Raw genomic sequence first — 26,652 nt, 5'->3', positions numbered from 1 at the left:
GGAACTGTGGGTTACTACAGAAATTGCATCTCTTGTTAAAAGGAAGAAGGAGGCTTATGTGACGTTGAGACGAGATGGTTCAGATTAGCTAGGAAGGATTTAAAGAGAGAGTTAAGAAGAGCAAGTAAAGAACACGAGCAGTCTTTAGCAGGTGGAATAAAGGAGAATCCTAAAACTTTCTATAGGTATGTGAGGAATAAAAGGATGATGAGGGTAGGAATAGGGCCAGTCAAAGACGGAAGTGGGAAGTTGTGTGTGGACCCTGTGGAGATTGGAGAGGTGCAAAACGAATATTTCTCATTGGTTTTCACTCAGGAAAAGGAGAATATTGTAGAGGAGAAGAATGAGATACGGGATATTAGACTAGAAAGGATCGAGGTTAGTAAGCAGGAGGTGTTATCAATTCTAGAAGGCGTGAAAGTAGACAAGTCCCCTGGGCTGGATGGGATTTATCCGGGGGTTCTCTGGGAAGCTCGGGAGAAGATGGCAGAGCCTATGGCTTTGATATTTGAGTCGTCATTGTCTACAGGTTTGGTACCAGAGGATTGGAGGATTGCAAATGTACCCTTATTCAAGAAGGGCAGTAGAGATGACCCAGGTAATTACAGACCAGTGAGCCTTACCTCTACTGGAGGAAAGGTTTTGGAAAGGATTATAAGGGATACGATTTATAATCATCTAGCAAGCAACAATTTGATTTCAGATAGTCAACATGGTTTTGTCAAGGGCAGGTCTTGTTTCACAAACCTCATTGAGTTTTTTGAGAAGGTGACCAAGCATGTAGATGAGAGTAGGGAAGTTGACGTGGTATACATGGACTTCAGTAAAGCCTTTGATAAGGTTCCACATGGTAGGCTGTTGGAGAAAATGCAGAGGCATGGGATTGAGGGTGATTTAGTAGTTTGGATTAGACACTGGCTTTCTGAAAGAAGGCAGCAAGTGGTGGTTGATGGAAAATATTCAGCCTGGAGTCCGGTTACTAGTGGTGTGCCACAAGGATCTGTTTTGGGACCACTGCTGTTTGTCATTTTTATAAATGACTTGGACGCAGGCATCGGTGGATGTGTTAGTAAGTTTGCAGATGACACTAAAGTCGATGGAGTAGTGGACAGTGTGGAAGAATGTTGCAGGTTGCAGGGGGACTTGGATAAACTGCAGAATTGGGCTGAGAGGTGGCAAATGGAGTTCAATGCAGCCAAATGTGGGCGGCACGGTGGCACAGTGGTTAGCACTGCTGCCTCATAGCGCCACAGACCCGGGTTCAATTCCCGCCTCAGGCGACTGACTGTGTGGAGTTTGCACGTTCTCCCCGTGTCTGCGTGGGTTTCCTCCGGGTGCTCCGGTTTCCTCCCACAGTCCAAAGATGTGCAGGTCAGGTGAATTGGCCATGCTAAATTGCCCGTAGTGTTAGGTAAGGGGTAAATGTAGGGGTATGGGTGGGTTGTGCTTCGGCGGGTCGGTGTGGACTTGTTGGGCCGAAGGACCTGTTTCCACAATGTAAGTAATCTAATCTAATCTAATCTAATCAAAATGTGAGGTGATGCACTTTGGAAAGAATAACAGGAAGGTATAATACTGGGTCATTGGAAAGATTCATGGTGGTGTGGATGTGCAGAGGGATCTTGGAGTCTGTGTACTTGGATCCCTGAAAGTTGTGAATGTAGATTTGCTCACTGAGCTGGAAGGTCCCTTTTCTGACGTTTCGTCACCATACTAGGTAACATCTTCAGTGAGCCTACAGATGAAGCATTGCTGATGATTCCTGCTTTCTATTTATATGTTTGGGTTTCTTTGGGTTCGTGATGTCATTTCCTATGGTGATGTCATTTCCTGTTCTTTTTCTCAGGGGTGGGATATCAGGTCCAAGTAAATGTGTTTGTTGATAGAGTTCTGATTGGAATGCCACGCTTCCAGGAATTCTTGTGCGTGTCTCTGTTTTTGGTTTGTCCTAGGATGGATGTATTGTCCCAGTCGAAGCGGTGTCCTTCCTAATCTGTATGTAAGGATATTAGTGAGAGAGGGTCATGTTGTTTTGTGGCTAGTTGATGTTCATGTATCCTGGGGGCTAGTATTCTGCCTGTTTGTCCAATGTAGTGTTTGTAATAGGAAGGATGTGGAAGCATTGTGAAAGGTGCAAAGGAGATTTACTAGGATGTTGCCTGGTCTGGAGCGAAGGTCTTATGAGGAAAGGCTGAGAGGCTTGGGTCTGTTCTCATTGGAAAGAAGAAGGCTAAGAGGTGATTTGATAGAGACATATGCGATGATCAAAGGATTAGATAGGATAGACAGTGAAAATCTTTTTCCTAGGACGATGACGTTAGCTTATACGAGGGGGCGTAGCTACAACTTGAGGGGTGACAGATTTAAGACAGATGTCAGAGGCAGATTCTTTACTCAGAGTGGTAAGGGCGTGGAATGCCCTACCTGCCAGTGTAGTCAACTCAGCCACATGAGGGAGATTTAAACAATCCTTGGATGAGCACATGGATGATGATGGGATAGTGTAGGGGGATGGGCTTAGATGAGTTCACAGGTCGGTGCAACATTGAGGGCCGAAGGGCCTGTTCTGCGCTGTATTGTTCTACATTCTATGCACTAATCTACTTGTATTGCCCCTTTCAGGGAACTGTGGGCCTGTACTCTTAGATTCCTCTGTATGTTGATGCTAATAAGAGTTCTGCCATTTACTGTATATGTCCCTCCTGCATTCGATCTTTCAAGATGCATCACTTCGCATTTGTCTAGATTAAACTCCATCTGCTATTTCTCTGCCCAGGTCTCCACCCTACCTGTATCCTCTGGCAATCCTCCTCACAAACCACAGCTCCCTGCCAATCTTTGTGTCATCCACAAGCTTGATAAGCAGGCCACCTAATTTCTCCTTCAAATTATTAATGTGTATTACAAACAGTCAGGGTCTCAGCAGTGGTCCCTGTGGAACCCTACTGGCCACAGTCTGAAAAACACTTTTTCACTTCAACCCCATTGTCCGCGACTAAGCCAGTTCTGTATCCATCTTAGCAGCTCACCATGAACCTCACATGAGTTCACCTACTGTACCAGCCTGCTGTGAGGGACCTTGGTCAAAGGCTTTACTGACGTCCATGTGGACAACATCTACCACCCTGCCCTCATCTCTCATCTTTGTCACTTCTTCAAAAACCTCAATCAAGTTTGAGGCACGACCTTTCCTGCACAAAGCCCTGTTCAGTCACTAATAAACATATATTTTTCCAAATGTGAGTAAATCCTGTCTCTAAGAATCTTCTCCAATAATTTCCCTACCACTGATGTAAGGTTCACTGGCCTATAATTTCCCAAATTATTGCTGTTGCCCTTCTTAAACCAAGGAACTATGGTTTAACCATAGTTTCTCCAGTCCTCAGAGACCCCTCCTGTGAAAACGAAAATGGAAAGATTTTGTACAAGACCCCAGCAATTTTCTGATGTACTTCCCTCAGGCCTTGGGGACTTGTCTATCCTAATGCTTCTCAAAACTGCTAACAATATCTTTTTTCTATTGACAACACCCCACCCCCAATTGAAACTTACCTTCCACCATGTTCTTTGCCTTTGGGAATGCCAATGGACAGTATTCCTAAAGGACCTCACCCACTGCCTCGAGCTGAGCGCGTAAAATCCCCCCTTTGTCCTTGAGTGGACCTGCCCTTTCCCCAATTCCTGATGAAGGGCTTTTGCCCGAAACATCGATTCTCCTGCTCCTCGGATGCTCCCTGACCTGCTGTGCTTTTCCAGCGCCACAATCTCGACTCTAATCCCCAGCATCTGCAATGTTCATTTGCTGCCCTTTCCTGAGCTGGCCTCTCCCTCCTTATATATGTGTTAAATGCCTTGGGGTTTTTCTTAATCCTGTCTACAATGACATCATTTCATAGCCTCTTTAGCCCTCCGAATTCTTCATTTGAGTTCCTCCGTGAGGGGCATCAGTGAGATGATGGGTGTTGGGGTGAAAATGCTTTTGGTGCTGAACATTCCATACAGTGCACCACAGTACCTGATAGATGACTGAGTTCAGGATATAGGTGAGGCTGTTTCAGACTGAGATGTCGAAACAATTCTTCACTCACAGGGAGTGAACTAGTGGAATTCGCTACCACAGAAGGCTACACAGGCCTAGTCCCTGGTTATACTGGAGAGATGTAGGAAGAACATTCCTGATGACTGGGGAGTCCAGAGCCAGGGGTCACTGTGTAAGGATACAGGGTAGGCCTCTTCAGACTGAGATGAGGAGAAATGTCTTCACCCAGAGAGTGGGGAGCCTGTGGAATCACTGCTGCAGAAATCAGTTGAGGCCAAAACATTGAATGTTTTCAAGAAGGTAGATATATTTTATTGGGCTAAGAGAATCAAAGGGATTGGGGGGAGGGGAGGTGGGGTGAAAGCGGGAACAGGAGACTGAGTTGGACGATCAGACATGATCATATTGAATGGTGGAGCAGGCTTGAAGGGCTGAATGGCCGCCTACTTGTCTTTTTTTTGCATTCCTATATATTCAAGAAAGCAAGATAATTTTTTTTTAAAATTAAATGCATCAAGGGTGTTGGAGAAAGCAGGAATATGGCATTCGGATCGAGTGTTAGCCATGATCCTATTGAATAGCAGAGCAGACCCAGAGGGGCCGAATGACTTACCCTGCTAGTTTCACTTAGCTTGCGTTTACGTTAGTGCCTGAACAGAATGGTCCTCAGGATGATTCACACAGCAATGGGGAAAGAAAATCTGAAAGTCACATCGAATGCTGTGGGAGCAGGAGGAGCCCATTCAGCATCTCAGTAGGATCACGGCTGATCTGAGAGTGGCCTTGAGTCCTCACCATCTCCCTACCCCCAATGACCACTGACTCCCTTGCTGATGAAGAATCTATCTACCTCTGTCTTAACGATACTCAATGGTCCTGCCTTCAGTGTACTCATAGGAAGAAAAGTCCAAAGATTGATGACCCTCTGAGAGGATCATTTTTAACTCCTCACCATCTTAAGTGGGCCACCTGTGATTTTGAAATGACACCTCCTAATCATAGTCTCCTACAAAAGGTGTAGCATCTTCTCAGCACCCACATCCTTTCAGGATCACATACATCTCGATAAGGTCTTCTCAACTCCAGGGGAAACAGGCCCTGTGCAGTAACACCATGCACACACACTCTCTCTCTTTCTCTCTCACACATACATACACACATACACTCACTCTCCCATTCTCTCACACACACACAGATATACTCTCTGTTTCTGTCTCTCTCTCTCTCACACACACACACACACAGTCTCTCTTTCTCACATCCACCCACCCACACTCTTTTTCGCACACACATACTCTCTCTCTCTCACACACACCCTCTCTCACACAAATATACACAAACTCTCTTACGCACACTCTCACACACATTCTCTCAATCACATACACACTCGCGCACACACATATGCACTCACGTACACTCTGTTTCACACACACACACACACTCTCACAGACAAACTCGGACACAGGAATATACATACGCTCTCTCACACATACTTTCTCTCACACAAACACACACACCAAATTCAACCCCACCCCTCCCAACCCCCCGGCCCACCCCAATCCTAGTTGTCACCCTAGTGAACCTTCTCTGAGCTGCTTTGAACACAATCATAGAGTCATAGAGATGTACAACATGGAAACAGACCCTTCGGTCCAGCTCGTCCATGCCGACCAGATATCTGAACCTAATCTAGTCCCACCTGCCAGCACCCATATCCCTCCAAACCCTTCCTATTCATATACCCATCCAGGTGCCTTTTAAATGTCGCAATTGTACCAGCCTCCACCACTTCCTCTGGCAGCTCATTCCATACACTCACCACCCTCTGTGTGAAAACATTGCCCCTTAGGTCTCTTTTATATCTTTCCCCTCTCACCCTAAACCTATGCCCTCTAGTTCTGGACTCCCAAACCCCAGGGAAAAGGCTTTGTCTATATACCCTATCCACGCCCCTCATAATTTTGTAAACCTCTATGAGGTCACCTCTCAGCCTCCAACGCTCCAGGGAAAACAGCTCTAGCCTATTCAACCTCTCCCTATAGCTCAAACCCTCCAACCCTGGCAACATCCTTTTATCTTTGGATTGTGGGAGAAAACTGGAGCACCTGGAGAAAACCCATGCAGACATAGGGACAATGCAGAAATTCCACACTGACAGATGCCTGAGGGTAGAATTGAAGCCGAGTCACCGGTGCTGTGATGATATCTGCTCGGCATGGATGAGTTGGACTAAAAAGGTCAAGAAATGTCTGAATGGATGATCGAAAATGTGGCCAAAGAGGCGGGATTTCAGGGACACCTTAAGAGGACGTCTTCTAGGGAAATACTGGGTGATTTGCAGAAGTTCAGGGAGTGAGTTCCAATACTGAGGACTGAGGCAGCTCCACCTGTGCTCAGTGAGTTTCAGCGGTGGGGGGGGGGGGGGGGGGGGTGTTTGTAAGCACGTTGGGGGGTCCTGGGTGACTGAGGCATTAGATCACTGACAGCGGGAGGTTTGTGTGAGCTGAAGGTTATGGTGGATTTTATTAACTTTGTACAATTTACACAGATTTGGAGCAAGATGTCTGTGAGACTGAGTCATTGGAACCCACATCCAAACAGAACAACTGCAAGAATAATAAAGCTCCAAACTACACACATCCGACCGAATCGGTAAGGACAATATTGAGTGAGGGAGATTGTACATTGGTGACTTGTTCTTGGCACTGCTCATTTCAAAAGTTTCTGAATCCACAGAAGGAGCACTGAAGGAGGCCATTTGGCCCATTATTCCGTGATCTGCCTAATTGGTCTTGCTCGCTTGCTTATAGCCTGTAACTCTGTAAATGTATTTATCTAATTCCCTTTCGATAGTTATAACTGAATCTGCTTCCTGTACAGCATCCAATAGTACAATCTAGATTTCAACAAAATCCTAGCATTGTCAAAGTGCAGCGGGAGACCAGTCAGACTGTCTAGTATTAACTTATTTTTCTCGATGTGTACATTTACCTTATCCTGCAATATGGCCTCCATCAGTTTCCCCACTAGAGAGGTCAAGCTGAAAGCTCTGTAATTTCCTGGGTTATTTCCTTTGCCCCTTTCATAAACAGCTGTGTCATATTTGCAGTCCTCCAGACCCCGGAACTAATCCTATGCTTAGAGACACCTGGAAAATTTCTGCCAACAGCTCCACAGTTTGCTCCCTTCCCTCTGTCAGTAACCTGGGTATGCATCCCATCAGACCTGGTGACTTCTCTACCTGGAATGCTGCCAGCATTTTTAACACCTCCTCTTTATCTATCATTGTACTGTTCAGTTACTCAACACCCCCATTTTCAACTGGGCCATTGTTACAGTCTTTTAATTTGGCAAAGACAGAAGCAAAATATTCATTTCATATCTCAGCCATATCCATCGTTTCAGTGAGCAGCTTACCCTGCTTATTCCTAAGGGGCCCCACTCCATCTTTTACTCATCTTTTAATATTAATATGTTTGAAGAGCATTTTACTAATTGTTTCAGTCAACCTGCCATCCTTCCCTCGTGTTTCCTCTTAGCCTTCCTTATTCCCGCCTTAGTCTCCTTTCTGTGTTTGAGATATCTTCCTGATTTCTGTTGCTATTATTATGCGCCATCTGCCTCCTTTCTCTTCCTTGTTTTCTCATCAATATCTGTAGTCAGCCAGGGTACTCTAGCTTTGGATACCCCGTCTTTACTTCTCATGGGATGTAGCTAGTTTGCACGCTATTCAGGGAATAAAGTGCCCAGGAATAGGCCCTTCAGCCCACCCAACTGCACTGACACATGATGCCTTTCCACACTAAAAACCTTTTGTCTCTATGTGATCCGTGCCCCTCTATTCGCTGCCTGTTCATGTATCTGTTAAGATCCCTCTGAAATGACAGTCACCTCTGTCACTTCCTCAAAAAACTCTGTCAATTTTATGAGTGCACAAAGCCTCTCACTAATAAGTGCATAAATTTCCAAATGTGAGTAAAATCTGTTCTTAAGAATCTTCTCCAACAATCTCCCTACCACTGATGTAAGGCTCAATGGCCAATCATTTCCCAGATTATCCCCGTTACCCTTCTTAAAAAAAGGGACAACATTGGCTGTTTTCCAGTCCTCTGGGACCTCTCCTGGAGACAAAGAGTTTGTACAATTTCCTCCCTCACTTCCCTTAATATTCTGGGATAGATCCCACTGGGGACTTGCCTACCTTAACACTTTCCAAGACGCCCAATACCTCCTTTGTTATATTGACATGCTTCAGAATATCAGTGTAACCCTCTCTAGATTCATCATCTGCCATGTCCTTCTCCATTGTGTATACCAGTGCAAGATATTTGTTCAGGGCTTCACCCACTTTTGGGCTTTACATATAAATTCCCTCCTTTGTCCTTGAGTGGACCTACCCTTTCGCTCCTTATTTATGTATAAACTGCCCTTGGGGAGTTTGCTTAATCCTGTTTGCCAAAGACATTTCATGACCCCTTATACTCTCCTAACTCCTCGTTTAAGTTCTTTCTTGCCATCTTGATATTCTTCGAGGACTCTCTCTCTCTAATTTCCTAAACATTATATATGCCTCCTTTTTCCTTTTTCACTAAGCTCATAGTATCTCTTGTCACCCGAGGTTCCCAATTCTTGCCATCCTTATCCTTCATTTTCATGAGAACATGTCAGTCCTGAACTAACTAAGACAACATTTGTAGGAGATGGGGGCATGTAGTGTGCGGCACGGCGGCACAGTGGTTAGCACTGCTGCCTCACAGCGCCGGAGATCCGGGTTCAATTCCCACCTCAGGCGACTGACTGTGTGGAGTTTGCACATTCTCCCCGTGTCTGCGTGGGTTTCCTCCGGGTGCTCCGGTTTCCTCCCACAGTCCAAAGATGTGCAGGTCAGGTGAATTGGCCATGCTAAATTGCCCATAGTGTCAGGTAAGGGGTAAATGTAGGGGTATGGGTGAGTTGCGCTTCGGTGGGTCGGTGTGGACTTGTTGGGCCGAAGGGCCTGTTTCCACAGTGTAATGTAATTAAATCTAAAACTCTAATCATCTGGCCTTTAAAAGATTCACACATGTCAAATATCGATTTATCTTCAAAAAGACATTCCCCCTGACCTACATGCCCCCATCTCCTACAAATGTTGTCTTAGTTAGCCTTCCCCCAGTTTTTCTAAGGATTACTCTTATCCAAAAGTAACTTAAAATGTACAGAATTATGGTCACTGTTCCCGAAATGCGCCCGCACTGAAACTTCAATCACTTGGCCAGGCTCATTCCCCAATACCTGGTCTAGTATGGCCTCATCCCCTGATGGACTATTTACATATTGCTTCAAGAAGCCCTTCTGAACATGCCTAATAAACATCCCAACCAGGCCCCTGGCACTAAGCGAAGTCCCAGTCAATATATGGGAAGTTAAAATCACCCAGATAACCTTGTTATTTTTAGATATTTCCATAATCAGTCCACATAACTATTCCTGTATCATCGGCTGGTTGTTGGCTGGTCTGTAGTACAATCCCATCAAAGTGACTGCGCACCTCCTATTCCGGAGCTCTACCCACATGGCCTCACAGGATGAGTCCTCGGAGGTATCCTCCCTCAGTACACCTGGGATATTCTCCTTAATCAGTAATGCCCCCAACTCGCTCACCTCTTTTTACATCCCTGTCTAGCTGGCCTGAAACATCTAAATCCCGGAACATTAAGCTGCCACTTCTGTCCCTCTCTCAACCAAGTCTCTGGAATACCTATAACATCATAGTTGCATGTATTAATCCAAGCTCTGAGGTCATCCATTTTACCCTGCCATCCTCCTCACATTAAAACAGATGCACTTCGGGCCCCAGTCCTGCTGTGTTCAGTAACCTCTCCCTGTCTGTTCTTCCTCTCTGCCTTACTGGCCTGCATCACTGACTCCTCCTCGGTCCTTTTATTTGCTGACCAACTGCTCTGTCTCCCATTCCCCTGCTACACCAGAGTAAATCCTCCTGTGTGGCACTATCAAACCTCCTTGCCAGGATGTTGGTACCCCTCCAGTTTAGGTGCAACCCATCCTTCTTGTACAGGTCCCATCTTCCCCTGAAGGCATCCCAATGCTGCGCATTCCTGAAACCCTCCCTCCTATACCAGCTCTTCAACCATGTATTTAACTGTACTGTCTTCCTGTTCCTAGTCTCACTGGCAGGTGGCGCAGGAAGTAATCCCGCGATCACAACCCTAGAGGTCCTGCTGTTCAGCTTCCTACCTAACTCCCAGAATTCCCTTTGCAGGACCTTGTCACTCTTCCTGCCAGTGTCATTAGCACCAATGTGTATCATGACCTCTGGTTGCTCACTCACTCCCTTGAGAATGTCCTGTGCCCACTCAGAGATATCCTTGACCCTGGCACCAGGGAGGCAATACCTCATCTTGGAGTGTCGCTTGCGGCCACAGAAATGCCCATCTGTGCCCATGACTGTAGAGTTCCCTATTACTGATGCTCTCCTGCACTCTGACCCTCCCTGCTGTATAGCAGAGCCAGCTGTGGTGCCACCATTCCCTGATCGGCAATTCCCCGCCAACAGCACCCAAAACAGCACCCATTCCTGATGAAGGGCTTTTGCCCGAAACGTCGATTTCGAAACTCCTTGGATGCTCTCTGAACTGCTGTGTTCTTCCAGCACCACAAAAACCAGAATCTGGTTTCCAGCATCTGCAGTCATTGTTTTTACCTAGCACCCAAAACAGTTTCCATGGAATCCCTACTGTGTGGAAACAAGCCGCTCAGCTCAAAAAGTCCACACCGACCCTCCAAAGAGCATCCTGCCCGGACCCATTTCGTCCCCCACCCTATTCCTGTAATCCTACATTTCCCGTGGCTAACGCACCTAACCTACAACAGTGTGCTTGTTAGAGAGGGGCGAAAGCCACTGGGTCTCTGGCACTGAATGCTTGCTCCTTCCACCAGTCACCCATCTATCGGCCTGAACCCTGGGTGTGACCATGTCTCCAAAACTCCTGTCTCTGAAGCTTTCCACCTCTTGCCTGCTCCTCAGTGAGTCCAGCTGACATCCAACCGATCCACGCGGTCTGACAATTGGATTCACTTCCTGCAGATATAATTGTCGAGGCTGTTCGACCTCTCTCTGATTTCCCACATTCTGCATCTCTTTTTTGAAAGTCTCCTATTTTTCATAACCCCCTAAGACTTTTTTTTTTGCCTTATCTTTATTTTACATGGGCGACCTCCTCAGTTCTGATAGTCCAGGGCAAATCAGCCCTTCTCAGTTGGCACTCTATCCACCACCTTCAATGTCCCTCCTTCACCAACACTGTGTGGCAGCAGTGTACGCCATCTACAAGATGTACTGTAGAAATTCATCAAGGCTGCTCCAACAGCACCTTCTAAACTCAAGACCTCTACTGTCTAGGAGGACAAGGGTAGCAGATACATGTGAACATCATCACCTTCAACTTCCCCTCCGAGCCACTCACCATCCTGACTTGGAAATATATCACCATTCCTTCAGTGTTGCTGAGTCACTCTCTCCATAAAGTAATTGTGGGTACACTGTCTTTTCAAAGGCAATTAGGGATGAGCACTAAAAGCTGGCCTAGCCAATCAATTAATAAAATAAATTAGCTTGTTGAATTTAGCATTTTTTTAATAAGGAATTGAGGAATTCTTCAGTTCATCATCTTTGATAAAACTCCATTAGAGGTTTATGTGTTAGCTCCTGGAGCTAACAGAGGAACAGTGCACTGTGTTACTCTGCCTACTGAGATCGATAACGCTTTTTAAAGGGAAAAGAAAATCCCAAACGATCATCAGAAGTAACCAAAGGACAAAATTTAATGTTTAAATATTGTCACTGTAACATACAGCTGCACTCAACCAAGAATACTTACAAGCAGCTAATATATCAAACTGAACACACAGTAGGACATCTTCCCATGTAACTGCAGAAGATGCAATACCTGCCCCTTCCCCTCCTCCCTGCTCACTGTCCAAGGGCTTTCAGGTGAAGCACCTGGACCTGGACCTGGACCTCCTCCAGTCTTATGTATTGTATTCGCTGGACCCAATGTGGCCTACTCTAAACTGGAGAAACCAAACACAGACTGGGTGATCACTTTGTGGAACATCTCCGGTCTGTGCACAAGCAGAACCCTGACCTTCATGTAGCTGGTCATTTTAACACAGCACCCTGCTCACATGCCCACGTGTCTGTCCTCGGCATGCTGCAGTGTTCCAGTGAATCACAGCGCAACCTGGAGGACCAACATCGCTACTTCAGACAAGCACTTTACAGCATTCTGGACTTAGTATTGAGTTTAACACCTTTAAATTGTGAATCAGCTCCCATTCCTTCCCTTTCTTATAGCTTTACTTGTTGCATTCTCTGTCACTGTGTTCTCTCTCCCCTCCCCCCACCCCAATGGGGCTGTCTGTCCTTTCCAGATTAGAGTGGTGCTGGAAAAGCCCTTCATCACTTTCGCCCAAAACGTTGATTTTCCTGCTCCTCGGATGCTGCCTGACCTGCTGTGCTTTTCCAGCACCACGCTAATCTTGACTCTAATCTCCAGCATCTGCAGTCCTCACTTCCGCCTGTCTGTCCTTTCTAGTCTGGCAGTTAGACACCATTGTCCTACCATTCTCACCTTCCGATTAATCAGGTCTATCGGCAGCCTCTCTCCTCCAGCACTCCACCCCTGCCCCACACTATCACATAAATGCTGCCCCTGCTACACTTCACAAACTCTATTGAGAATTTGTTCTACAAACCTTTTGTCTGTATATCTGCTAGAAGGGTCTGTTACACGAACAAGTTCACCCTTACGTCTTGCTCTCCTTGCTCCCTGCTGTAACTTTCAGTGTTTTTCAAGAATCCTGTTCCATCCAGTCTGAGCCGATATCTGACAGCTGTCAGCAAGTACCCACCCCGAGGACTCCGTGGTTTCAAATCCCCAAGTGTCCCATCTGTTCTGTTCCTTTCAAGCAAAAAACTAATTCTTGCCAAGTATTCTCCTTCCCCACAGCAACATCTGCCTTGCCAGCCACACAGTGTATTTGTCTGTCTATGTTTTCTCACTCTCCCTCTGCCTCTCTTTCTCTACCAGTGCATCAATTAGAAGCAGATGTTACTTCCATTGTGAGTCACAGTGAGAGAATGTGAAAACCATCTCTAGGTTTTAATAGATTTCTGCTTGGGATTCACCACCGTAGCAGCCAGATCAAACAGGTCTGTCTGGGTCACTCCTGCAAGCTCCAGTTTTACCTTATGTTGTACCTTACCTTAGATTGTTTACAATAGAGTCATAGAGATGTATAGCACAGAAACAGATCCTTTGGTACAAATTGTCCATACTGACCAGATATCCTAAATTAATCTAATCCCATTTGCCAGGAATTGGCCCATATCCCTCCAAACCCTTCCTATTCATATACCCATCCAGATGCCTTTTCAATGTTGTAATTGTACCAGCTTCCATCACTTCCTCTGGCAGCTCATTCCACACATCCTCTGCATGAAAAAGTTGCCCCTTAGGTTCCATTTGAATCTTTCCCCTCTCACCCTAAACCTATGCCCCCTAGTTCTGGTCTCCCCCACCCCAGGGAAAAGACTTTGTCTATTTATCCTATCCATGCCCCTCATGATTTTATAAACCTCTATAAGGTCACCCCTCAGCCTCTGACACTCCAGGGAAAACAAAAACATCACCTTGTGAATTCTAGTGTTGGTAACAGAGACTATGAGGAGATAGTGGCACAGTGATTTTAGATTTTGTTTGCTTTAGCTACCAGACAAAATAGATGTGAAATCGAGTATCCTCTGAGCTATTAACCCCTACGATTCAACACAGTAGCTTTCAGACATAAGCATATTCCATTAGCATTCCAAATATTTTCTCACTGCTCTACCATGTGGTCATGTGGAACAATCCAAGCTCACGTTTCACCTGTACAGGATAGAGAGAGGTCATCAGGAGTATGACCTCTTCAAAGCCAAACTCGCCCTGTGAGCAATTTGAACATTCCTCAAGTTTGTATCTCGGATCTTTGCAAAGTTATTCCTTCAAGTTCACAAAACCTTCACTTTGTTCTAATACTACTGACAAAGTAACATTCTGTCTTTTACCATATCTGAACTGTTTATTCTATTCAATTCTGCACCACTCGCGCCCTGAGCTGTTCTCTAACCCAGGACTCCCATCTAATTTTCCCATTGCCTCTCCCCTTTCTGCTTGCAGTCGGTATTCTTGAATTGTGACACTTATAAGAAGTCTCGTGACATGAACAGTCATACCCAGGATGTGTCAGGACACTCCACAGGTAGGAATCATCTCTTTGGATACGTTGGTGAGAAAAGGAGTGAGTGAGGAATTAATGTTGATCAGGGGGTGATTCCTTGCACATCTGCAGCAAGATGGACACACCACACTGAGATTGGTGGAGATTGATGAGTGTTCTTGGACATCCAGTAGACTGGGCCCTCTTTACCTTGAGCAGGCTGAAGGCTGGAGGTTTTTAAAATGATAACAGGATATCATTGGGTCAATGTGGTGAAGGTATTTCCTTCTTTCGGAGGATGGCAAAATGAGGGAAATGAATGTTTAAAAAAAAGTCCAGGGGGAGTTTGGCACAAGGTTCTTAAATCGGAATTATGTTGAAGATGTGGAACTTGCCACAAATAAGGAGTGTTTACTTGTTCATAGGATGTGGGTGTCGCTGTCTGGGTTAACATCTGTTGCCCGTCCCTAATTGCCCTGGAGATGTTTGTGGTGAACCACTCCAATCCGAGGGCTGTAGGAACACCCAAAGTGCCGGTAGGAAGCGGGCTCCAGAATTTTGACCCAGCAACATCGAAGAAACAGGAATTTATTTCTAAGTCAGGATTGCGTGTAGCTGGGAGGGGAACTGGCAGTTTGTGGTGTTCCAAGCATTTGCTGCCCTGCTCCTTCTAAATGGTAGGGGGCTAGGGTTTGGAAGGCACTGTTGAAGGTGCTTTGGTGAGTTGCTGTAGTACATCTTGTAGATGGGGAGCACCGCTCCACTATGGGTTGGTGGAGGATGGAGTGAACATTGAAGGTGGTGCTTTCTCCTGGATGGTATCACACTTCTTTAAAGTTGTTGGAGCTGTACTCACCCAGGCAGGTGGGGATAGCTGGTAGTGTTGTTGTAACGTTACTGGACTAGTGATCCAGAACCCCAAGCTAATGTTCTGGACTAACTCCAACGTTCACCTACTTCACCACTGGCGCAGAAGGGCAGTCGCATGTGCCATTTCCAAGGTGTATGATGATATTTCAGTTGTGGTGGGATTCAAAACATAGAAACATATAAAATCCTGATGGGACTGTAGAGGCTAGAGGTCGGATGAATGTTCCTGATGTTGGGCAAGTCCAGAACAAGGGGTCACAGTCTAAGAATAAGGGGTAAACTGTTCAGGGCTGAGATGAGGAAGATTTTCTTCACTCAGAGAGTTGTGAGCCAGTGAAACTCTCTCCCACAGGAAGCTGTTGGGGCCAGTTTGTTAGATATATTCAAGAGGGAGCTGGACATGGTCCTTGTGGCTAAAGGGATCAAGGGGTAATGAGTGAAGGTGCGAATGGGATCCCAAGATTGTGTGATCAGCCATGATTGTATTGAATGGTGGTGCAGGCTCGAAGGGCCGAATGGCCTACTCCTGCACCTGTTTTCTATGTTTCTATGTTACCATGAACTGATAAACTCCAGAACTTTAGCTTGAGGTTCTGGATCACTCGATCAGTGATGTTACCACGACACGACCGCGCTCTCCACTTGCAAGGAGGGGTATTACACTTAAGAAACATGACACCATCCAGGCCAATCATTTCTTTCATCCACGGTGAAATTTAAAATTCACAAAGTAGCTGAAATAAAAAAAGCTAGCCCGGTGGTGACCATGTAACCATTATTGATTGCTGTAAACATTTATCTGGTTCACTAATGTCCTTTAGGGAAGGAAATCTGGTCTGTCCTACATGTGACTCCAGACCCACAGTGATGTGGTTGATTCTTAATAAGCCACTGGGCAATTAGGGATGGACAAGAAAGGCTGGCCTAGCCAGTGACACCCATGTCCCGTGACCATTTATACAAAAACACACTCTTGACTTGTAACAAAAACAGAAATTGCTGGGAAATCTTGGCAGGTCTGGCAGCATCTTTGGAGAGAGAAACAGAGTTAATCTTTTGGGTCCAGTGACTCTCCTTCTGAACGGACTGGAAAAAGGTTGTTTTCTGTGCTGAAGATGGCATGGGGGGGAAAAGGAAGGAGTTAACAAAAGGTGGAGATGGGGCCCAGAGAGAGAGAGAGAGAGAGAGAAAAACAGTTGAATAGGCAAAGGAGTGAGTAGAGGTCAGCCTGGGAGGATGAGTAGCTGCTACTGGGGACCATCAGTGGCTGACAGTAGACTTTTTGGAATCAGCCCATGGGATGGAAGACTGAGAGGGGATCTGATTGAGACGTATAAGATTATTAAAGGATTGGACACTCTGGAGGCAGGAAGCATGTTTCCGCTGATGGGCGAGTCCTGAACCAGAGGACACAGCTTAAAAATAAGGGGTAGGCCATTTAGGACAGAGATGAGGAGAAATTTCTTCACCCAGAGAGTGGTGGGTGTGTGGAATGCTCTGCCCCAGAGGGCAGTGGAGGCCCAGTCTCTGGATTCGTTTAAGAAGGAGTTGGATAGAGCTCTCAAGGATAGTGGAATCAAGGTTCATGGAGATAAGGCAGGAACAGGATACTGATTGAGGACAATCAGCCATGATCATATTGAATGGTGGTGCAGGCTCGAAGGGCAGAATGGCCTACTCCTGCACCTATTGTCTATGTCAAGGCCTGGTGTGTGGGCGTTGGGGTAAGGACGTGGGAGACAATGCCTCAGGCTCTTAAGATTATTGAACTTGATATTGAGTCCTGAAGGCTGCAGGGTTGCCAAGTGGAAAATGAGGTGCTGTTCTTCCAGCTTGTACTGAGCTTCACTGGAGCACTGCAGCAAGGCTGAGACAGAGATGTTGGCCAGGGAACAAGGTAGTGTGTTGGAGTGGCAGGCAAATGGAAGCTCGGTCATTTTTGCGGGCAGAACGTAGATGTTCTGTGAAGCTGTCGCCCAGTCTAGACTTCATCTCCCCAATGTAGAGGAGACCACATTGTGAGCAGTGGATGCAGGAGACTAGATTGTGGGAAGGGCAGGTAAAGTGCTGCTTCACCTGGAAGGCCTTGGATAGTGAGGAGGGAGGAGGGAAACAGGCAGGTGTTCAGAGTTGAGAGTGTGGTGCTGGAAAAGCACAGCAAGTCAGGCAGCATCTGAGGAGCAGGAGAATCGACATTTCAGGCGTAAGCCCTTCCTGACGAAGCTTGAGGTGCATCTCATTTAAAGCGAAGCTAGGGATGGAAGTCAGAAGTAGAAGGGTAATCTGATAGGCTTAGAGGTTTGTGAGGAGAGTCAACGTTACCACACACTGTGTGGGCTGAACAGCCTCTTTCGCTGCTATACCTTCTCTGTGTATTTATGACCTGCACTAGTTAGGTGTCCGTTCCTGTTCCTGTTTAAAACCCATTTTGCAGATGGGGTGGATGAATAGGTGAGTGGAGGGTCATGTGAATCTGGCTGGGCTGTGATTTATTCTCTGTGCGTAGACGTATTTCAGTATTGCCTGCAGGTTGGTGTATATGAATGCAGCTCATTATGGAGAACTTTGTTCTACTTCTGATCCATCCAATACCTGATTGAGACAGAGAGCTGTCTGATAGGTCTGATCTGCTCATTCCAATCATGTGACGTTTCCTTCCCGCACTGAATGAAAATCATTTATATTGAATATCATCATCTCTACCAAAAACTAGATCAACATTATCCAACAAGTTGGGGAATTAATATTTTCATTCCATTAACCTTAGTCACTGTCACAGTTTTGAGATTTTTTTTGTGCCGTCCTGTGGGCGGCACGGTGGCACAGTGGTTAGCACTGCTGCCTCGCAGCGCCAGAGACCTGGGTTCAATTCCCACCTCAGGCGACTGACTGTGTGGAGTTTTCACATTCTCCCCGTGTCTGCGTGGGTTTCCTCCGGGTGCTCCGGTTTCCTCCCACAATCCAAAAATGTGCAGGTCAGGTGAATTGGTCATGTTAAATTGCCCGTAGTGTTAGGTGAAGGGGTAAATGTAGGAGAATGGGTCTGGGTGGGTTACGGGTCGGTGTGGACTTGTTGGGCCGAAGGGCCTGTTTCCACACTGTAGGGAATCTAATCGAATCTAATCTAACCTCAGTGTCCTGGAAGAGATTTATCACTTGACTTGTACTTGTTTGACAGTGACAATTCAGAGAAGGCTGGAAGTTCAGGATAGGCCTACCTTGCTTTTGAAGAGGTGTTTAGCTGTGTGAGTGTGGAGTAGTCACAGCTAGTGATGGAGACCTTCCTTTGAAGGTAACTGCTAGTCAATTTAAGAATGGATTATGAGGCTTGACAACAGAACCCAAACATCCATTTGAGTGTTGAAATAGCTAAGCTCCAGGGAAAACATGTTCAGTTGAGAATTCTTCTATCAGCTGCGCAATATTTGCTTATTTACTGAAGAGAAAAGTTGTTTCAAATGTTTCAGCTTTGATACTGTAATGGGTCTTGATGATTGACACTTTTATTGACCTGTAGTTATTGGAGTTTTTATTTTTAACAATGTCGCAAGTTATTCATGCTTTTTTAAAGACTTTTATTTGCACATCATATTGTCGCTGCAGAATTAGAGTTCTGTATGGACATAGAAGAGCTGCACCCTGGCAATGGGATTGTGGGTGGGGCATCGCTTGTCCTGTCAGTGAGGGCCAGTGGGAAGGGTCATGTGTGTTTCACACACCAATATCCATTTGATGAATTTACAAGCAGAGTACTTTGAGGGATTTACAAAGGTTTTATTGTAAAACTGTGGTACAGTGCAAACATCAGTATCCACCTTTCTCTTGAGGACCCTCTCACTGCCCACACACACATCCTCCCCCAACATCTGATAAGAACTCAGTCCTTTCTTTCTCAAGAACTCAGCACATTTTCATAAATGAACCAAGCACCGAATTAACAAAGTGTCCAATAAAAACACTGCCCATAAAGAACTCACTCTAGCGATATTATGGTACACACTGGAACACAGGGACTTGAACTCAGGCCTCCTGTCTCAGATACAGGGACACTACAGCTGTGCCACAGGAACCCTCAAGGGCTCAGTTCTTTACCCCATAGCCCACTGAGCATCACTTGCTGTCAATCAGTTCTGGAACTGATGTGTTTGAGCCATAAAGATCTTGTATTTCTGGCTCAGACAATGCGGAGGCAGCCATGGGGCAGGGATATTTGGAAAGGGTTGACACACATCTGATGACTTGGACAGAGAGGACAAGTGAGACTGTGAGAGCCTCATTGTTTTCATTTTGTTTTATTCATTCGAATGATGTGGTTGTCACTGGCTAGGCCAGCATGTATTGCCTGTCTCTAGTTGCCCAGCAGGCAGTTAAGATCCAAATATGTCGTTGTGGGTCTAGAATCACATGTAGGCCAAACTAGGTAAAGATGGCATCTTCTTCCCCTAAAGGGTATTAGTGAGGCAGTCCAATTGGAATCAATTATTAAGGAAGTCTTAGCAGAACATTTGGAAAATTCTAATCTAATTAAGCAGTCAGCATGGCTTCATGAACGGGAAATCGTATGACTAATTTATTTGTTTTTCGAAGGTGTCTCAACCAGAGTGGATAGAGGGGAACCAGTAAAGGTGTTGTATTTGGAATTCCAGAAGGTGTTCAACAAGGTACCTCACTAAAGGTTGAGTCAAAAGGCCAAGGGCTCATGGTGTTGGTGGTAGTGCATTGGCATGGACTGAGACTTGGATCATAGGCAGGAAACAGCGAGTGGGGGTAAGAGGTTTCTTTTTCAAGTTGGTGACCTTTTTCAAGCAGGGATCAGTGCTGAGACCGCAATGGTTTACACTATATATTAGTAACTTGTGGGAAGGAAGTGAATTGGAGAAAGTGAGGATTGCATAGATGCTGGAACTCAGAGTCAAGAGTGTGGTGCTGGAAAAGCACAGCAGGTCAGGCAGCACCCAAGGAGCAGGAGAATCGATGTTTCAGGCATAAACCTTTCATCATTCATTCATTCCTGATGAAGGGCTTATGCCAGAATCGTCGATTCTCCTGCTCCTCTGAAGGAAGTGAATGTATTGTAACCAAATTTGCAGACAACACTTAAACAGATGGAAAGGCAGGTTATGAGAGGGATACAAATAGTTTACAGAGAGATATTGATAGGTTTTACAAGTGGTCAGAATGTTCACAGATGCTGTATAATGTGGGAAAATGTGGGGTTGTTCATTTTGGAAGGGAGACAAAAGGATAGAATGTTATCTAAATCGAGAAAAGTTGAAGAAAGTTGCATCACAGAGGGACTTGGGAGGAACTTGTGCATGAAACGCAGAAAGCCAGCACACAGAGGCAGCAGGTAATCAGGAAGGGTCATGGAATGGGGGTTAGAGTATAAGAGTAGGGAAGTCTTACTGCACCTGAACCAGGTGCTGGTGAGACCACTTCTGGAGCACTGTCAGCAGTTTTGGTCCCTAATAAAAGGAAAGATGTTTAATTGGAGGCAGTTCAGAGAAGGTTCACTAGGATGGAGGGATTTTCTTATGAGCAAAGTCTAAACAGATTGGGACTATACTCAATGGAGTTTAGAAGTGAAGTCATTGAAACATATCGGAGTCTTAAGGGGCTTGACAGGGTCAATGCTGAGAGAATGTTTCTCTTCACGGGAGAGCCTAGGAGCAGAGGGCACAGACTCAGAATAAAGGGGCACCAATTAAAGACTGAGATGAGGAGGAATTTCTTCTATCAGAGGGTTGAGTGTCTTTGGAACTCCTTGTCACAGCTGTGGGGGCAGAGTCTTTGTGTATATTTAAGACTGAAATGGATAGATTCTTGATCAGTCGGGGAATCAAGGGTTACAGGGAAAGCAGACATGAAAAATATTGGATCAGCCATGACCCTATAGAATGGCAGAATAGACTCGAGGGGTCGAATGGCCTATTGCTTGTCCTGTTTCTTACTGTCATTTATGACAATTGGCAATCATCACCATTAGATTCTTAATTCCAGTTTTTATTGAATTCAAAATCCACATCTGCCATGGTGGGTTTCGAAGCTGGGCCCACAGCAGGTTATCTGAGTTTCTGAATTAATGGTCCTAATGATAAATCACTAGGCCATCGCCTCCTGTGTGGTAGGGCTGACATCCCACTGTCTGATGGGACACTTGGCACCTGTGGCTGTACCTGGACTTTAACCCAGGGTTGGCCGGCCAGAGCAGGATCATCCAGGGAGCAGGAAATCGCTTATGCCTGAAACATCGATTCTCCTGCTCCTCGGATGCTGCCTGACCTTGCCAGCACCACACTCTTGACTCTGATCTCGAGAGTGCAGTCCTCCCTTTCTCCCTGGGCAGTGTCGTGCCAGTGTGGACTCCTTCAGTATCTGGAGATTTGCAAATGATGCTAACGTTGTGTAATCATCGACGAACACCCCCACTCCTGCCCTTATGATGGAGGGAAGGTCATTGACAAAGCAGCTGGAGATGGTTGGGCCTAGGACACTATCCTGAAGAACACCTTCAGAGATGTCCTGGAGCTGAGATGATTGACCTCCAACAACTGTGGCACAGTGGTTAGCACTGCTGCCTCACAGCGCCAGAAACTCTGGTTCAATTCCCGCCTCAGGCAATTGTCTGTGTGGAATTTGCACATTCTCCCCGTGTCTGCGTGGGTTTCCTCCGGGCGCTCCGGTTTCCTCCCACAGTCCAAAGATCTGCAGGTCAGGTGAATTGGCCATGCTAAATTGCCCGTAGTGTTAGGTGAAGAATGGGTCTGGGTGGGTTGCTGTTTGGAGGGTCGGTGTGGACTTGTTGGACCAAAGGCCCTGTTTCCACACTGTAAGAAATCTTAAAAAAATCCTCCCAGATGTCAGGTACAACTCCAACCAGCAGAGAGTTTGCCCCCGATTCCCCCTGATTCCAGTTTTGTTCAGGTTCTTTGTTGCCATCATATCAAGGGCAATCCCTCTCATCTCTCCTTAGCCCTTTTGTCCATGTTTGAACTAAGGCTATAATGAGGTCTAAAGCCAAATGCTTCTGATTGAGCCTGATATAAACATCAGTGGCCTAATTATTGCGGAGTAAGTGCCACTTGTTAGCACTGTTAACAATAATTCCCATCACATGGCAAGAGCAGGACAATGGAGCAGTAACCAGAGTGTAGTTAAGAGTCAACAGAGTCAACCTGGAGTCACATGTAGACCAGACTGGGGAAAGACAGCAAATTTCCTTCCCTGAAGAACATTGAGAGAATCAGGTACGTTTTGTGTGACACTCTGGTGTTTTCCTAATCATTACTGATGAGACTAGCATTTTATCCCAAGTTTGTTAGTTAAATATATTTTAAACCAGCAGCTTGGGAAAATTCATTGAGCCTAGCTCAATTGATAGGAGATTTAAATTGTCCATTGTGTTCAGGGACCCATAGGTGAGGTATGTTAGCCATTGAGAAATCTAGGGTTATAAGGAGGTGGGTCTGGGTGGGTTATCTTTGGAGGGTCAGTGTGGACTTATTGGGCCGAATGGCCTGTTTCCACACAGTAGGAATTCTGTGAACTTCATCACAGGGCTGCTGACATCACGGCTACCACCACTGGGTGCAAGTTGTGTTGAAATGTTTGAAGCTTTCTGCTTGGGGGGGGGGGGGAGCTGGGGATAGTGGGGAGAGCGGAGTGCTGGTTGAATGGTGTACCTCCCTTATGGGCCTCATTGGGTTTTGGTGGGAGTGACTGGCATCTGGGTTCCTGATCTCCCCCTGCTGGAAGGGCAGGACACAGCAGGAGCTCCCCAGCTAATATGGCTCATCCCAGCAGCCAACGAACGTTAGTAACTAGCCCATTCAGTAAGGATAGGTTAGAACAGGGACATCTCCCAGTGCCCGTGTCTCTGTATCACACCTGGTTCCAGGAGAGGACCAGGAGGAAATACACCTCTTCCTGAATTTCCATCAGGAGGAGACTGCATTACCTCAGAGGGGCCACAGAGTGGGTTTACCAAGAATAGCTGGATGCTGAGGAGGGAATCCAAAACACAAACTAATTTTGTATTCCTTATAATTTAGGAGATTAAGTGGTGATTTGATTAGAGTTTTAAAAATGTCTGTCCCTCATCCTTCCCTCCATCCCCTTTGTCCCTTCCTTCACTCCTCCGTTCATTACTCTTATCCCTCTGACCCTGCACCTCCATCCATTTGTCTCTCTGTCTCTTCATCCACCTCTGTGTCCTCCCGTCACTCACTGCTCTCTCTCCATCTGCTCCCCTTCCCTCACTCTTTTTCTGTCTTCCCTCACTTTATTTCTCCCCAGCCATTCTCTCCTTATTCCTCCTTTCCCTGTACCTCTTTACCTGTGCCTTATCTGTCCTTGTCTCGTCTCTATTGTTTTCTCCCTTTTTTCTTTCTCCGTCTTTTTCTCTCTCTCGTTCTCTCTATTTGCCCTCGTCTGTCTAACTGTCAGCTGACAGGTATTAGACCAAATTCTGTGCATTTTACTGAGTGCTGTTGCTCCAGACGCAGATGTGGAAGAATAGTTGGATTATTTTTGATATCTGAATCATCTGATCCAGTTTATAAACTTGATTCGCTCCAGAAAAAAGCAAATCTGAAATAGTTTGTTTCTCATTCAATATTTTCATTGGGGTCACTGATAATGCCTTTGATTTCAGACTTCAAGATGATGTTTAACTTTGTTTAAATTGACAGACCCGTGTGTTCAGCGATTCAACCTCTAATTAATATGAGCGATAAGAAGGGAATTAAAATCACGGAGGTTTGGTTATTAAAAATGAGCTGTATTTTTGTACAAGAGTTTGAATGACACTGTCAGCCTACAGTGCTCTGAGCAGAGTCTGCAGGGCCAGTCGGTACCAGCAATGGAAGTGCTAACCAGTTGGGATTTCCCTCAGATCAATGGTCGTATGGAGAATGTGTGTCTAGCTCCAGGGAAGAAACTGGACAAAGGATGTTACTCATTCGACTTGCCTCTCCTGATCCTGCCCTGAAACATGACACAGCCAAGGAGGAAGCTATTCCTGAGCAGGGAGCAGCAGGTAATCGGACAGCCTCCAGGGGTCATACTGCAATTAGTGTTCACCAGGAAGCAACCTGACTCCCCTGAGCTCGGTTGGGAGTTCCCCTGGGCTGGTGCAAACAACTAACACACTCACTGCCTCCTTTGCTTAGAATGAGTTGTGGAAATGAAGTGTTGGTTGTACAGCAGGCAGGAACACAATATTGTGGCTGTTTGTTCAGACATGTTGCCCCCAAGTACTTCTGCTTTTCTGAGATATGGGTGTGGCCAGCTAAGGGGGTTGCTTAATTAGCAGAGCAATTGCCCTTTACTTGGTTTTCTAGGGCGTTTCAGACACAGTCATGTTGCTGTTGGCGTGGAGTCCCACGCAGACCAGACCAGGTAAGGACAGCAGATTTCCTCCATTGAAGGACATGAGTGAATCTGGGCGGCACAGTGGTTAGCACTGCTGCCTCACAGCGCCAGAGACCCGGGTTCAATTCCCCCCTCAGGCGACTGACTGTGTGGAGTTTGCACGTTCTTCCTGTGTCTGCGTGGGTTTCCTCCGGGTGCTCCGGTTTCCTCCCACAGTCCAAAAATGTGCAGGTTAGTTGAAATGGCCATGCTCAATTGCCCGTAGTGTTAGGGGCAGGGGTAAATGTAGGGGAATGGGTCTGGGTGGGTTGCACTTCAGCGGGTCGGTGTGGACTTGTTGGGCCGAAGGGCTTGTTTCCACACTGTAAGTAATCTAATCTAATCTAAGTAGCGATCAATGATGGTCACCATTATGATAATTGAATTGAAATCCCACCTGTTGAGGATTTGAACCTTGTGACCCTAAAGCATTAGCCTGACGTTTTGGTTTACCGGTCCCTGGAGTCCACCCTTTCCACAAATCCACGACTGTTTTGTTGTAGCCTCCGAAAAAATCTAGCCTGTGTCCTTCGCTAACTGACCCCTCTTGGAACTGGAAACAGGCCTTTTTGCTTCATTTCCTCTCTCGAAAGCCTTTTGTCATGTCAAACACCTCGATCCAATCTCCCCCTGCAGCTCTCACTGCTCCAGAGGCAGAGTTCAGACTCTCGGTCTGCCCACCAAACAACTTCCCCAATCCCGATTCCATCCCAGGAAATCTCTGTGTTCTTTTCAAAATGCCCTGTGAAAGTGCAGTGTCCAGTATTGGACCCAGATTACCTCCAACTAGTGCCTAACCAAGGGTAACAAAGCTGCTCGGTGTAACGAGAGGCTTTGTCAAGATTAGAAATTTATTGCAGCTAAGGGTGGAGGAGTGAATAAACTCCACTCTTCACTCCTGAGAGTTTACAAGTCCATAGATCCCTGAAGGTATCAGCACAGAGAGACAGGGTGGGGAAGAAGGCATTTGGATGCTTGCCTTCATTAGCTGTGGTGAAGAATATAGGAGCAAGCAAGTTTTGTTATAACTTGATAAAACATTGGCTAGGCCACAGCTGGAATACTGTGTGAACAGTTCTGGTTGTGACACTATTGGAAGGACATGATTATGCTGGAGAGGGTGCAGAGGAGATTCACCAGGATGTCATCTGGGATGAAAGAGACTGGATAGGCTGGGTTTATTTTCCCTGGAGCAGGTGAGGCTGAGGAGGTATCTGAATGAGATAGACACAATTATGAGGGGCGTAACCAGAATAGATCATGAGAATCTCTTTCCCCTTGGCAGACATGACTAAGACCGTAGGACATCAGTTTAAAGTGGAGGAGTGGGTGGTTTGGAGGAGATCGGAGAACATTTTTTTTTTCATCCAGGGGGCAGTAGAAATGTGGAATGTGCTGCCTGAGAGGGTGGGGGAGGCAGCAACATTTACGAAGCAAAACACCAAAAGAACTGCAGGTGCTGTAAATCAGAAACAAAAACAGAAATTGCTGGAAAAGCTCAGCAGGTCTGGCAGCATCTGTGGAGAGAGATCAGAGTTAATGTTTCGGGTCCAGTGACCCTTCCTCAGATCGAAGCATCTGGATGAGTATTCAAAAAGCCAGGGGTAGAATAGGTTATGGACCAAGTGCAGCTAAATGGGATGAGTGTAGTCTGGTGTTTGTTGGTCAGCATGGACATGATGGGCCGAAGGGCCTGTTTCTCTGCTGCAAGACTCTGACTCAAATCTGAAGCTTTGGGGAAACAAATCAGCCAAATATTTTGCATTAAATCAAAATCAAAGAGTCAGTTTTATTGTAATTCATCATGTTAAAAACTACAGACATTAGTTATAAAAAAGGCACAACACGTCCTGAATACACAAGCAACCAGAGATTCCAGGATGGGCGGAGCTAGGTAGGATGTTTAACAGATCAGTGAGTGAGAGAATAGCACATTGTCCTGTTGAAGTGCTGGGTGGGGCTTGTGCCTGGTAGCTGTTCTGGAGACTATCCCATTTAAATTGTAATCAACCTGGTTTCCAAGGGAGTGGAACAACTCTTGAAGTTCCTCTTGTTTTTAAATTCTGTAT

General features: G+C 46.0%; 1 protein-coding gene across 3 annotated transcripts in view; it reads left to right on the top strand.

Annotated features, from left to right (window-relative positions):
- Positions 1 to 26,652, top strand: part of samd13 (sterile alpha motif domain containing 13) — a 96,267-nt gene that overhangs the window by 41,496 nt on the left and 28,119 nt on the right. For 2 of the 3 annotated variants that reach the window (XM_043698618.2, XM_087990382.1), the window contains 3 exons: positions 6,588 to 6,691; positions 14,263 to 14,344; positions 24,066 to 24,209. In XM_043698618.2, coding sequence (XP_043554553.2) covers positions 6,588 to 6,691; positions 14,263 to 14,344; positions 24,066 to 24,209 — 330 coding nt within the window. The remainder of the gene's footprint in view (positions 1 to 6,587; positions 6,692 to 14,262; positions 14,345 to 24,065; positions 24,210 to 26,652) is intronic. The other variant, XM_087990383.1, reaches the window with a different exon arrangement.

This window comes from Chiloscyllium plagiosum, unplaced genomic scaffold (assembly GCF_037043375.1).
Source record: "Chiloscyllium plagiosum isolate Xiang-an unplaced genomic scaffold, Cpla_swu_hap1 HiC_scaffold_9, whole genome shotgun sequence".
Classification (NCBI taxonomy): domain Eukaryota; kingdom Metazoa; phylum Chordata; class Chondrichthyes; order Orectolobiformes; family Hemiscylliidae; genus Chiloscyllium; species Chiloscyllium plagiosum.
This window is presented reverse-complemented; position numbering and strand designations above follow the sequence as displayed.